This window comes from Polypterus senegalus, chromosome 6 (assembly GCF_016835505.1).
Source record: "Polypterus senegalus isolate Bchr_013 chromosome 6, ASM1683550v1, whole genome shotgun sequence".
NCBI classification, from domain to species: Eukaryota; Metazoa; Chordata; class Cladistia; order Polypteriformes; family Polypteridae; genus Polypterus; species Polypterus senegalus.
Window position 1 is genome coordinate 1,444,328 of NC_053159.1, and position 15,250 is coordinate 1,459,577.

The 15,250-nt window shown below is 51.6% G+C and overlaps 1 protein-coding gene across 1 annotated transcript in view; it reads right to left on the minus strand.

The window, feature by feature from the left end:
- pdia5 (protein disulfide isomerase family A, member 5) overlaps positions 1-14,087 on the minus strand; it is a 97,319-nt gene extending 83,232 nt beyond the window's left edge. Inside the window, exon 1 of the mRNA XM_039755223.1 lies at positions 13,989-14,087. Coding sequence (XP_039611157.1) covers positions 13,989-14,054 — 66 coding nt within the window. The 5' untranslated portion in view covers positions 14,055-14,087. The remainder of the gene's footprint in view (positions 1-13,988) is intronic.
- Between the last annotated feature and the right edge of the window lie 1,163 nt (positions 14,088-15,250).

The following is a 15,250-nucleotide window of genomic DNA, read 5'->3' on the forward strand; positions in this document are numbered from 1 at the left end:
TAGGTACACCTTCCTAGTCCCGGGTTGGACCCCCTTCTGTCTTCACAGCTGCCTCAGTTCTTTGTGGTTGTAGATTTGGCAGGATGCTGGAAACGTTCCTTCCTATGACACCTCCAGCACCAGCACCCTTAATAGTTGACACAAGACGGGATGGACCCCTGCTTTGACGTCGATGACCCGACCATCTGAATGTCGCAGCAGAGATCGAGACTCAGCAGACCAGGTGACGTTTCTCAAATCTCAGATCTACTGTCCAGTTTTGGTGCGACTTGTAGTCTCAGTGGCCTGTCACCCGCTGTGGTCTCCTGCTGCCGTAGCCCCCCATCTGCTTCAAGGCTCGACGTGCCGTGTGCTCAGAGCTGCTCTTCTGCACACCTCAGTTATAACGAGTGCCGATTTGAGTTCCTGTCGCCTTTCTATCGGCTCGAGCCCCTCTGGCATTTTCACCCAGCAGAGACCTGCTGCTCACTGGATATATTTTTCCTTTTGCGGACACCTCTCTGTAAACCCCTAGAGATGGCTGTGCGTGAAAATCCCAGCAGAGCAGCCTGTCTGGCACCAACAGCCACGTCACCTCCGAAGTCACTTCGGCCCCCTTCTGATGCTCGGTCTTGGCGACGTCGACTGGCCGAAATGCACGGAGCTGCTGCCATGCGATTGGCTGATTAATAAGCAGTTGAACAGGCGTACCTAATAAAGTGGCCGGTGAGGGGATATTGTTATAAGTTTTCCTTTTTTAAGCTGCTGTAAAATTGTAATTTCCCCTTAGGGACAAATAAATTATAAACTAATCGATCCCTGAGTACTGCCTCACTTCTTATACGTGTTCGCCAAATTCAGACCTTCAATTCTAGCCTCAGGTGCGACGCAGTCTGCCACTTAGGGTCCCTTAATATGAAAAACCTGAATTAACACGCAGACACACACATGGGCATGGACACAGACACTCGAGACACACACACACATGGGCATGGGCACAGACATGCAGACACTCCAGACACACACACACGGGCACATACACACAAGACACCTCAGACACACGGGCATGGGCACAGACACGCAGACACTCCAGACACACACATGGGCACAGACACCACAGACACCTGACCCAACCTGATAACGGCCATCCATCCACCTTCTACTTAACGAAACGCTAAGGTCTGCGTGTGTGTCCAGTTCCTTCGAGCGATCCGATTGGTCGGTTTCGTTTTGGAGACCCACGAGGAGGAGGAGGAGGAGGAGTGAAGGCGCAGGAGGCACACTGAGAGTCGCCTCCAAAGACAGGAAGCACAAAAGTGGACAGGAGGTGAGTGGGACGCCGTGAGAGTCCGAGGAGTGGGCTTTACGTGAACACACGCCAGAGGAACAGCGCCAGGCAAGAGAGGTTCAGACACACAGGCACACGCAGGGCATGGGAGTGAATCCATGTAAACACTCTTCGCTCTTGCTGGTGCCCACTTTATAAATATCTTTAAACTTCAGCACATGAGGTCCTTTCACACGGATGGCTTTTCCCAAAGCGGACCCCTTCTCCGTGGGTCGTCCCCATCTGTCTCGAGGTGCAGGAAGCGACCTTAAAAAGGAGAAGTGAAGTGCGCCAACATGTTGGCATTTGACGATATTCCTTCAAAGGTGGCAGAAACAGAAAATGACAGGACGGCAGTGCCTTGAAATTGTTTAAAAAGGGCAAACAGAGGAAGCTTGTGACAGCCAGGCGAAGGAATGCCACCTGAACTTTACACGATGACAGCAGTGACTTTTACCTCCGGCGCCTGAGGCATCTTAATGGAAGGGGAGAACCTGGGGGGCCGCTGGGCTTTAAAAGGCAGCACAACAAACTCAATGCGCAGTCCGAGATTGAGGAGAGAGTTTACAGTAAGTGTGACCTTAACAGCAGCGCCTGGTAATCAGAGGGGCACACTAGGGGTGGGCATGCCAGACGAATCTGCTATCTGAATTTTAGAGGTGTCAAGTCAGGGAGCCTACACTGGTACAGCGTGCTACCACACCCACCACACGATGAAACAATCCCCCAGGCAGACACGCGGTCCAGCCCCACCCCCCATTAAATGACCCTCTATCTACCTCAAGCCAGGTGTTATGTGGGCATCCCCTTGGCCTGGTCCTCAACAATGAGGGTCCTGTGAGCTCAGGTCACCCTCGGGTAATCGCATCACATGGCCGTAGTGCCATAACTGACGCTCCTCCACAATGCAGGTTATGTGCCACATTCAGGACACCATGAGCAACACAAAGTCAAACCAGCGGCCCCCCCACCCCCAAGAGAGGACCCTCTGAAGAGACCCACATGGAGGAGTCCAGTCTTCGTCGCAGGTCACTGGATGGTGTCCATGTCTCACAAACATATAAGGGGGCACCAGGACTCTAAAGACTTGGACCTTCATCCTTCTGCAGATATCGGGGGCACCACACACCCCTCCCCAGTGACCTCATGACCCCCCATGCTCTCCCAATGACTTCATATGAAGAGTCACCTGAATGTCACCACCGAGGTCAGTAAACCTGTCGATGACGAGGTCGACACCCAGACAGACACACCGCTGATGGCCGTGCCCACGAGGTCATTAAAGGCCTGGATGTTGGTTTTTAATCAGACACTCAGACCCTTGGCTCAGTCTCTCGAGACCCCCCGATCAGAGCCCCCCATTGACTCACTGCTATTCACGCCAACATCTCCACTCAGGTTATCAGAGTCAGAGTACCGGGCACGCAAGTGACTGTCAGCTGTAGATGGCCCACCACATTCTTGATCATCATCAGTCCACTTCATGGGACCGCCCGTCAGAGGGAGGTGACCACCGTGCTGGTCGATTACAGGGGTCTAACGTTTCAGAACACACAGAGCTGTCACTTGGTTGACTCGCCTCACGTCAGACGCCTGAATGAAGTGCAGTAAGAAGAGCCCATCGAGGATAAAGTCCTGAAAGGGGGCTACGCACAGCAAATAATCAAAGTGCCCGCCGTGCCCCTCTTTACTGTCCTGGTGCACACGCTCTTACACTTCACTGTCACTGTCACGGTGTCATCGGCGTTTCCGCCTTCAGTTACAAACCGCCAGGTCAGCAGCGCAGCGTTTCAACATCAAGGTAGAGGCCACGTTCTGGGAATGTCACGTCATTATTTATTCAGTGGCTGTCACACTGCAACAGTCGCTCAGCCAGAGCGCAATGAAGTCACAATGCCGGAGGACTTAATGCTGCTGCCACTTCAGCAGGGCAGTCACCTAATGTGATTGTGACACAGAAACTGAACGGCAGACGGCCTCCATTAGCCGCTAAAGGGCCGCAAAGGACGACGACAAAACAAACAAGTGGTCGGGCGGCGGCAGCGTCACGCAGAAGGGACACACGGGAGACCAACTGACAGGGGACGCCATGTCAAAGTGGCATCACACCACCTCACAGCAGGTGGAATCGAGGAACAGAAAATCTAACGAGCAAACCTGGGGGCTCAGCCGGCTTTCTGTAAACGTACTCCATTATAAAGGGGTGACGTGTGACAAACGGGGGGGCGAGAAGGGGACAGACCAGCATTGAGCAGATCTTCAGTGACGACTCTGCAAAGTCCAAGATTTACACAACGTGCTCCGGACACCTACAGTGGCGGCATGCGAATCGAGGGCGAGGTCAGGCTTTACCCACGTTAGACCCCCGGAGCAACAGAAAAAAACATCGATTTGTGAATGCCAAGCCCACGACCAACAGTGGCACGAAGTTTACCCAACACCAATTGACTCTGAACGCTTGTGGACTTGCACTACGCTTGGGGGGGGGGGTCATGCGGTGGGGTGAACGAGTCTGGAAAAGCGCCCAGTAGGACACCAGCCGCTCCTCAAAGTTGCACACATTGTGCCCCTCGTTCTCTGTGGCGCCATGCCAGCGCAAAAGTCAAAACGAGGTGACGGATAAAATCACGCAAAGTTGTGAAAGTTAAATGTGGAGGATCGACTGCTGGGGTCCCAACTCCGGTCGACTACCTTACAAGCCCCCCGTTGGTATAAAAGCGGTGCCTGTGCCGTGTGAAGCGTTCCTTGGACAACAGAGCGGCCACTCGAACCCGAACAAGTGCAGGCCTGACCTTTGGGGGGACTGCAAAGACCCTGAGCCAGGCAGGCCTTGGTGACCATCGAGAGGAACTTGGGGACTGGAGGAGGATCTGAAAGTCGAGCGGACACCAAGGACGAGGCTCAGGGCGTCACCGGCTTGGGGTCCGCAGTGTAAAGTTACAGCGCGAAGTGAACGTCACCACACAAACACGTTAAAGGCGCGCACGAGGGCCGGGAAGGCTGTGCAAACGACGGGAAGCTTTACTGGGATTGTGTGCCTGCTGCCATTGGGTCAAAACCTGCGTGGCCTAACATCCAGGTGCATTCTGGGATTGGCCTAACTATTTTGAAGGCTGCAGCAGCAGCACATTTCATTTTATTGATTACTTTGTCACGGTGGGGGCGTGAGGGACGTTTGCTCAATTGGGCCGACTACTGGGGATCAGGTGGCCAACGGGACGCGTAAAAGAGGAACGTCCTGAATACAAAACACACAAACTGAAGCGGCCACTAAAATGAAAACAGCAAACGGATCCAGAATTGAAGTTGGGTGGGACGTTTCTCTGTTTTAAGGACAGACGACGACTTCTTTGGGACAGGATGGGCTTACTTATCGTGTCTGCTCATTTTTAACGTACTTGCGTTACCTGCGGTCCGTGCGTCCGGACACCCCCTTTATAGCCGAGCCACAGGAATGGAGCACTTGAATGACTTCGGCCACTTCCCTCCCTGCCGCTCACTGGCTCTCTTTATTTATTTATTTAGTCTGTCGCCTAATTCTCTGTCCAAGGAGAGAATCTGAAGCCAGCAATCACCCAAAATGGCTTACGTCACACACCTGAGCCACTGGCACGTCCGAGTGAACGACAAGCAAACGTGCCAACTACACAGGAGGAGCTGCCATGACACGACGGCCCAGCCAGTGGGCCTAACATACAAATACAGTGTGTGTGACACATGGCCAGGACACAGGAGAGTGGGGTACGCTGGCACGTCTGACGACTGCTGTTGGTGTCACCAGCGACGGCCTGAAGGCTGTAAGAGGCTCAGACTGGGCCACAGTAACGCCATTCTCTGCAGATGACCGCTCTCCTTCCTCCCAATCGACACCTCCAAGGCACCAAGGTGAGTAGAAAGATTAAAAATAAACCGCGAGAGTACGACGACTACAAAGTCACCTCGCCAAACAAACAAAATACACGACACGTGCAAGAAACAACCCACCAAGCGACTATCAGAAGACCAAAGACACGCCGGGTCGGTTAACGTGTGCCGTCGGCGCGGCGAGACCCCCCTGTGTGAGGATGTGGTCTCGTTAGCGTGACGATGTCCAGCCCTGGCGGTGTGCGGTGGACCAGGATGAAGACGGAGGGCAGTCACGGTCTGCTTCTTGGAGTCGCATTAGGGGGACAAAGACGCGAGCAGCTTTAACGTCACGTCACGTAAAGAACTCCGCATGCATCAGACAGACAGAAAAAGAACAAACAAGTAAGTCACTCACAAAGCAGGAAATGACGTTTTATCTTCGTGTGTATTGCGATTAACTCAACGCTATAAAAAAGACGAGCGATGCACGCACGGACATATTGATATTGCGTAATATAAAAAGTATCTATCTATCCATCTATAATAAAGAGACCAACACGGATCAACAAACACCCACCGTCAGGTTTCAGTAAAGAGACGGGGTCCCCATCTTCAGAGAGGGCGCAGTGGGCGATGCTGCCAGGTCTTTGGAGTGACGTGCAGGGATCTTTGGGGGCTCTCACCTGACGGGGGGCTTGTGCTCGACGGTGAAGTTTGTAACGTGATGTTCACGCATCTTGTCCAGCCTCGGATTAGTCTTGTGGTTTCGTTTGGTTATTTTGTGACAGCTGGCGTGTAATGAATGATGCGTATGCACCCTGCTGTATCGTCCACGTCGTCGGGAAGCAAGCAACGGGGAGAGAATTCCGGCCTCTTAACGAGTCCCTCCAACATTCTGTGTAGGAGTTGGAACAGTAATGACAGCCACACCATCTCAAATCGAATGCATCTTCATAGCTGGCACATGCTCTGCCCCTTCAAATCCAGATGAACTCCCCGCGTGCCGCCATTAATGGGAGATCGCACATTTTAAAACGCTTTCTCGGTGCCAGGGGTGCTCATTTAGCGATGCCAGAAGACCCTAAGATTCACACACAGTCTGGCTAATCATACACACGCATACAAACACATAGACTGTCACACACGGGCACATGGGAGGCAGTTGATGGGCTGGGTGAACCCTAACCCTAACCGAACCCTAACTCCATTTTTCCTTCTCTACAGATCCACAGGAGAAAAGACAACCTACGTCCACCTCCAGGTCCTGCAGAGACCGCCCAGCCAATCCCACCCCTTACCTCACTTCCAGGTGCAGCCTCTTCCTGTCTGTCCTCTATAAACACACCAGTATCCCACTTAGTCCTGCACTGGACTCAGACTGGAGAGACAACTCGACTTCTCTACAACGTCGTCCTTATTTTTCCCCCAAGTATGCGGGGTTGATCCCCAAACCTTTTTGTGGCTCTGCGTTTCTCTCTCACACACACACACACACGGGTGCAAGTCAACGTCAGCGTATCTCGGTAATTACATTGGCGAGGGGACTGCAGGACTACAGGATTCTCTGCCCAGTTCTGATCTTTTGCTCAGGTCAGATTTGCCCGTCTTGACGATTCCCATTCACGGGTACAAGTGACCCGCTGTACCAAACTCCAATGTGAGCGTCTCTGTCCTCCAGAACGGCACACTGTAACATAAGTTTAATATGTCACTGTAAGTCAGTCAGCCAGCCATTACCCAACCCGCTATATCCTAACGCAGGACCACAGGGGTCTGCTGGAGTCAGCACAGGGCGCAAGGCAGGAACACATCCACCACAAGGCACCCACACACCAAGCACACACTAGGGACAATTTATGATCGCCAGTGCACCAAACCGGCGTGTCTTTGGACTGTGGGAGGAAATCCACGCAGACATGGGGAGAACATGCAAACTCCACACAGGGAGGACCTGGAAAGCGAACTCGGGTCTCCTAACTGCAAGGCAGCCGCGCTACCCACTGCGCCACCGTGCCGCCCTCTGTACAAAAATATTTTAAAAATCTACTTTTCTTTCTACTCACATGCACAGTGGACACGGATTTAGCACACAGGGGGTCACCGTATAAGAACTGCTGGGCAAGCATTAGAAGACAAGACAAGTTGGGGACAACTGAGGACCACTGTATTCATCTCTGAGTGTCAAAGTCAGCACGACACCATCTCCTCTCTTGGCCTTGTTTGGAATGGCATGATTCACCCTGCACATGAAGGAAGAGTATAAAGCCTTGGCACTTTGCCCGGCACACCTTTGAAGCTGGCGGACGGATGGGAGAGAACGCCATCCGATCCACAAAATCCTTCCAAAGCAGCGACAAAAATGGCGGACTTAACACACTGGGCCCCCACTACCTGAAGGTCTTGTCGCGGCTTCCTTCGTCTGTTATGCCATGTAAACTGTCGTTAAACAAAGCAAAGTTATTTCTCACCGCCGTATCGCCTTTTTATATCATATCAATATAGTTTCAGGTTACGTAACACACCTCAATTACAAAAGAACTCATTCCCACAGGGGCGCTAGCGCCCCCTGCTGGATACACACTCATGGATACGTTTGTGGACGAGTCAGCGGAGTCATAAACCATAAAAAAACATCACATTTGTGAGACGACTCGCAGTATTAAAACAAACAAAATGGAGGCGGCACTTGTGGCCAGCTAGTTCATCAGCTGTACATGATGAGGTCGAAAAGGTGAAAAAGCCAGACGGCTCACTTTTGCTGGCGCTGAGGCTCCAGGAGATGTTTGGGTACGAGAAGGGAGCCAGCGATGGTGGAACGGAGTCTGTTGTCACAGCCGATGCTCTCCTCCATTGTTGTTCTGCTGTGCCGCCAGGCTGACCGATGATGACAGCGAAACAAAACAACAAAACATCACACAAACTCCGACCTGACCGTTCTCATTCAAGTCACATGACCACCAACTGGATGTGTAGCCAATCGAGGACCAGACGTTTAAGAAACTCAAATCGGATTTCTGTGTCCACTCAGACTCGCGTCACATTGGGGTCACTCCAGCCTGGCAATGGGAACGCAGCCAAACACGCTGGAGAGCGGAAGACTCCACAAAATCACACACTTGTCCTTCAGACTTGTCGTCACCATAGAGTGGGAGCAGCCAAAGTCGCACGCCATAACATTCGCTCCATTCCCCCCCTCATGCTCTTTGAGAAGTTTGAACTTTGTGTGGCATCTCGACCTGTGAGTGTGGCGGGTGGGCGTACATGGCGAAGGAGCTTAAAGGAGGTGCGATGAAGGGCGTGGCAACAAAGGAAAAGAAGACGGCGGCCTGTGCGGTGTGAAGAGTCATGAGGAAGAGGAAGAGGAGGAGGAGCGGCGGCCTGACACAGCGGCATGAGCAGCTGTTTGACGTCTCTTTAAGGAAGGAGCCTGCCGTTAGCCTCGAGAGACCCTCTGCGCTCTCAAGGGGGAGCCACGGCCACCTTCTTTCCTTTGCCGGGTCAGAGTCGGATACCCGACCTGCCGCGTTGTTCTTGGCACCCCATTTTAAAGGGGCTGCAATACACTTGACTTTATGAAAATAAGGGAGCTGTGAAATGTGAATGAACGACAGCTGGTGCCCGATATGCCATGAGACTGGCACAGCGTTCTTCTTTCCTTAACACACTGAGGAAAGACCCATTAACAAATAATTAATAAAGAGCACCGCACTCACACATGGCTGGCAGCTCAACCAGTTTTGTTCAATCAGATGGCATTGCAGAGACCAGTCCAGATATCTGCAACGGAGCTCGGATGTACATACAGTCAGACATTACTGGACAGGACGTGCGTCAATGGAGCTCATGAAGACGCAGGTTAGCTAGACTGGCGTCGCCAAGTTGGCCCTAGTGGGTGTGTGGCGCCCTGTCCGGGGATTGTTCCTGCCTTGTTCCCTATGCTTGCTGGGATAGGCTCCAGCCACCCAACTGAGGGCTAAATGGGCTTAGAAAACGGAATGGAACGTACAAAGACGGTGGATTCGGAAAGTCGTCAGCCCCCTGCACTCTTTACTGTGTCGTCGATTCAACTGAAAACGGAGAAACTGGCCATTTGTGCCTACCAGTCCACACTCACTCACCCATGGCGGCAAGGGCAGGTGTGTGCCCGTATCGGCGGTCCACTTCATCGCGTCACTTTGTGCGCCCAGCCAGGCCCATTTTTGTGACGTGCCCCATCCGCTTGCGTCATTTAGTAACGGTGTAAGAATCGTTGGCGCTTCATGTTCTACAAATCTGCCACTAGAAAAAATTAAAACGTTATTAATTATAATAGAAAAAGCAGAAACATCGAGAATCGGAAACCCAAATCTGAACGCAATCTGTGAAGTCCTTACTTCCATTAGGAATATCGGAATCTGAATTCTTTTTGGCTTGTGTGTCAGAATTAACTGCCATACAAAATCAGGGAATAATCTGCCCCCAAAGCGAAAATCATTTACTGCAAACAATTTGAACCCGGACCACTGAGTGACATCACAACCACGAGGGCCACTTAACCTGCTAGAAAGTAAACTGGTGGGCGACTATGAATAAAAATAAACGTTAATGCTCGCTTGTTAATAACCAAGAGCGGCGGCGTGCAATACGTGGGGTCACTCCGGCCAAATAAACCATGAAATCTGAAGTGAAGGAGTCGCCACAACACGACGGTCAGCATCTCCGCCACTCACTTTGACAGCCCAACTGTCTATCTGAGGGTCTCAAACAGTCAAAGCCTATCAAGATGGGAAACGACCCTCACACAATGACCCCGAAAATGAGTCTTCAAAAATCAGGACTGCATACCCCCAAAGACTCCGACTTGAACCCGAGTCCAGCACTGTGGGGTGCCAATGCAGCACAATGCCGTTAAAAAAACCAGCAGAAACAAAGCTGGGACCGAACCTGCAAATCAACGCCAACCTGTCAAGTGAGACTCTGAAGATTTATGACCCCCCCACCCCACCCCACCCTTAGAGCTGGCGGCGCCCGAGGTCTGAGTGCTGACCACAGGGAGAGGAAAATGAGCCCACTCAGCCACACGGTAATTAGCAATTGATTTGGTGTGAAGAAATGACGGGGCAACTCGACACCAACTCATCACAAGCGGCAACGGCGGGCCCACCGAGACATCGGGCACTCCTGGGTGGGTCGAGCAATGCAAGAGCAGGGGTGACGTCACTACAGAGACACGAGGCCACCTAGAAAATCCAACCATTAGCTTACAAAGTTCTTCAAGAGCCGGGAGGTAAGACCTTGGAAGGCCGGAGTTCACTCACTGTCATCAAAACCCGAGCCGAGCGTTCATTTGATTAATTGTTTGTTGGTCCGTGGAACTGGAACTCTGTGTTGGGGTCCGGTCACCAGACTCTGCCTGACTGGGACACTTCCTGGGACCGATGACCTCCACCTTCTTCTGCAGCCTGAAGTCTCCCAAACCGAATCCAGAGTGCCGCACGGCGTAACGGCATCTCGTGTCACACATTCCACCCACAATGCACTGCGCTCTGCTCTTGACGTGAAGTGTTCCCCATAATCCCCCTCCTGTCCGCCACGACTTTATCTGGATTGTCGTTTTTGTTTTATTAAACTCTCATGCAGGGCTGTGCAGTTGGAGTTGGTGGAGTCGGTGATGCCATACACAGAAGAGCCAAAGGTTCTGTGCCAACTCCTCAGGATACTGGAATGTAGCAACTGGAAACCTGCTCAGTCTGGTCCAGGGTCACGGAGGCCTTTGATTGGCTCTCACAGTGAGGAGCTCTTTTTGGTGGAGCTGTTCATGATGGCGTCTACGAAGGAAAGTCTGCCAAGTTCACTGAACTCTGAGTGATTGGATTACAACTGACTATAGATAAGAATTAGGACCACTCATCCACACACACCCACACCGACACCCACACCACTTCCTTCTGTTTTCTTAACACTCCCTTTTTTATTGCAGAACACTAAGAAGATGATGGCAGCAAAAAATAAACCCACCCACCCCAAAGGGGCGCAGACCACTGCATGGCCCACTGTCACCACCAGCCTTCATCTGAAAAGTGAAGAGCTTCACCAAACCACAAGGAGGTCCAAATTCCAGCAAGGCAGGGCTCAAGAGCTGTGGAGGTGCACGAGAAGGCTAGGTGACCCCCTGAACAAACGACTAGGACCCCCGTCCCCCTGCTTATCCATACGGTTACCTGATCAGCCAATCAGATGGCAGCAGCGTAATTCAGGTCAGGAGCTTCATTCAGTTCATGCTCACACCAAACACCAGAAGGTGACCCCTGAGATTTCAACTGTGCCAGACGGGCTGGTCTGAGTTTTCCTGGCACTGCTGACCTCCTGGGGTTTTCAAGCACAACACTCTTCAGAGCGGTGACTCGTAACCTTTTTTGAGTCACGGACCCCTTTAAGAATCTGATGAAAGCTATAGACCCCCTTCCCCAGAAATACTCACATAAACACAACTTTGCCTGCCATGAATATAATGTTCTTTATTTATCGAGATTTGATTGTCTCAAACATAAAGTGTTATTAAACGTTAAAGTAAACAATCTATAAAAACGGAACGGCCACTCCTAATTCTGAAATAAAAATCTTCATTTTTATCTGACCCTCACGGACCCCCTGAAACCCATTCATGGACCCCCCTAAGGGTCCACAGTTCACGTTCAATGAGCAGCAGATGTGTGGACAGAATGAGGGATCAGAGCAGAACGGCCAGCCGACAGAAAGGCTACGACAACTCCAAGGACCACTCCGTACAACGGGGCAGTAGAGCATCTGAGGACGCACAACATGTCACACCTGGGGGCAGATGGGCTACAACAGCAGAAGACCCCGTCGAGTTCCACTCCTGCCTGCCAAGAACAGCAAGCCGAGGAGGCGGCAGTGGGCACAAGGTCACCACAACTGGACAGACGAAGACTGGAAACGCACAGCCTGGTGTGATGAATCTCGATTTCTGCCAACGCACACAGATGGCACGGTCAGAATTTTGAATCCATGCACCCAACCTGCCTTGTGTCGACGGTCCAGACTGCTGGCGATGGCGGTCTAATGGTGTGGGGAATGTTCTCTTGACAAACTTTGGGCCCTTTAGTACCAATCAATGGCCGCCAAGTCGAGTATTGTTGCTGACCATAAGCACAACTCGCCCATCTGCAGATGGCTACCTTCAACATGACACAAAGCCAACTGCTTTCATGAACACGACAAGGACTTCAGTGGCCGAATCTGAACCCAGAAGGACACCCTGAGGATGAGGAGGAACAGCGACATGAATGTGCAGCTGGCACATCTGCACAAATTGTGTGATGCCAACATCTCAGCAGGCACTCTTAATCACATCTGTCCCAGAGTGACCATTTTTGGCTCCCAAAAGACTCATTCATGTGAAGATTTCAGAAAGAACCTTAAGATCCTTACCAGACTCCACACAGTATGACTAGAGGGTAAGAGATTTGTGAAATACCAGTGGGTCCCAATTTTAAAAGCATGGGAAAGGCGCTATATAAATCACATTTATTACTACTGTATAAGATAACCCAGGCAGAGCAGAGCTCAGGTTTTCTTCATCAGTTAATGTCCTGCTGGGCAGCCTGCCGTACATTAAAGGTTTCAGTTGTTTCCCCGCACATGAGGACGTTCTTTCAAAGCACAAAGAACCAACGTCACCTGCACAGCACCCATCTCAGAATGAAATGGTGCCATCTGAAGCAACTACACGGCCCAGTAAAGTGCCAACATCCTTAAGAGTGTGCGCCAAGATTGTTTCCACCATCTTGTGGAGTCCGTGGCACAAATACCAACAGAAGGTCCTCTCCAGTCCCAGGATCGTGTGCTCCTAAGGATTTGCTCAATGAGTGTAAGTTGACTTTCGGGTCCCACTGTGTTTATGGAGGACGAAGGCGCACCAGTTAGCAGGAATGTTGTCAGGGGTGCAGAGTGCCGTGAAATTCTTACTCAAATGTCCGGCGCACACACATCAAGCGCCATCATGAACAAGAAGGTATTGGACAGAAAAGTTTATGGCCACCACACTGTCCAAGGTGAATTTACTACTTTGTCCCCCGTGTTTGGCCTTGCTTTGTGCTTCATCTGCTACGGTCTGCTCCAAGCTTTGCCACCGACTAAACTTGACAGTCCAGGGTAGCGACCACCACATACTACACTGGATTTGCACAAAACGCCCTGTTTACACAAGAAAAGCAGAGCGGCGACTGCAATCCCACCCTTGTTTGTTTTCTAAGGCGGAAAAGGAGAGCGAGACATCCTGAAAGGTGTGCAGTTTGCCGCCCTACCTGTCCGACTGTGAAAGTGGGAGGGGCCTGCGAATCGACACGACAGGCGCGCTGAAGAAATCACAGCCACGAGTGGCGCCCGCCGTCGGTCACTTAATGCACGGACTCGGAGCTCCGGAGCCCCGCACCCCAGTCCACCGGACTAACCGCGCTCAGAGCTACCTGCCGCCAAGAGACCTCCCCCCCCCCGGTAACGAGCCTAACTGACCCGACCCCACGGCGTCCTGCTCTCCCCGGCGCTCACCGAGTAGTACTTGTTCCGCGCACCCCTCAAAGTCGCATGTCACACAAGTTGTCGCTGCTGCTGCCGCCACTACCACACTTGCTCAACTTTCAGCATGCAGCAGCTCCACTGCAAAAACTTAACTAACTAGCAGGAGCGGCACGGATCTTTCTTGCGCCCTCAATCTTGGAGGTGTCGGGCCACGCGATACGCTGGGTTAACGAGCGAGACCCGCAGGCCGCCATGGCGTGAAGTGCCTTCAAACAAAGACTGCAGCGCCCCGCTCGCGGCACACCGAGCCACTTACCGTAAGAACGAAGAAAAGCGCTCTCGTGTCCCTCATCCTGCTCCCGCAGCAAATCCAAGTAGCCATGATGCAGTTGCCACGTCTGGACACGCACGCGCAGTTCTGCGCGCCTCTTCTGGCGAGGGGCTTTCTGGGATTCGTAGTTCCTTAAAGCGACACGGCAGCCTAGGCGTGAATGGAAGGGAAAAGAGCGACGAACTACAAATCCACGTAGCCGCGCAGCATGCCAGGTAAAGGAATGCCACTCGCTGCCCAGGTTGCCTAACTTTACTCGAATCAGTGATGGGATGCTCTGCACAGGGGCTCCTGGTTGGTGCCAACTATTTGTTATCAATCCTTATTCTAGAGTTCCAGTTGTAAAGTTTTTAACTTTATAATATAGTAAGAGTGGTAATTTGTTACTGGAGTAAACAGATAGAAGCGTTATGAATCCTGATGTAAAAACACACGTATAAGAAGAATTATCTTAATATTATGTATGTTAAGAAGGCACAAATACACATATAACAAGAAATATCTATGCATATATTAACAAAGCATATGTATTTACCAAGAGTAAAGTGATTAGAAATGGACATAATTCAAAGTTTACAGTTTTATAGTACAAGGTGTCAGTCACTGGCGCAGCATAGTGGCACACAACGTCATTGTCTGTTAAGATGTCTACTAGACCAGCGCAGTGCCAATCAGCACACAGAGGGCACAAGACCACCTCAGAGTGGGGCAACTCTCTAGGTGGAGCAGTAAATGGTGCCCGGCCACCCGTTTTGCTTTCAATGGGACCTTCACAGACAGACCGGGACATAGAAACCTGGAGACACGACAGAGGAGCCAAGACTGGGGAAATATGGAGGGTGTGACCTGTAGGGGGTGCACCTGCACCCCAAACACAACCCAGTTGCGGGTTCAAGGAAAGAAGTTTTTCATTTAAACAATTCCTTCTACAGGTTTTTAGCACCACACAAATCAGCTCAGTTCTGTTCTGTTTCTTTCCTTTCTTTTACTTTTCAACCTTGTCAACCTCCTCCGGACACTGACACCTTGACATAGAGGTCAAGGGAGAACCCGGGATTTAGACGCATGTCCAGGCCAGGTGGAAGCCCCCAAGGTACAGGGGTTGTTCCCCTGCAGCTCCCCTTGGCGCACTCCAGTACCCCAATAGGGCTGCCCCTCGGGACTACAGCTCCCAGTGTGCCCTGTGGGTTTACAAATGGGAGTTCCACCAGAGGGATGCTGCCACCCTGTGTATAGAGGGAATATCT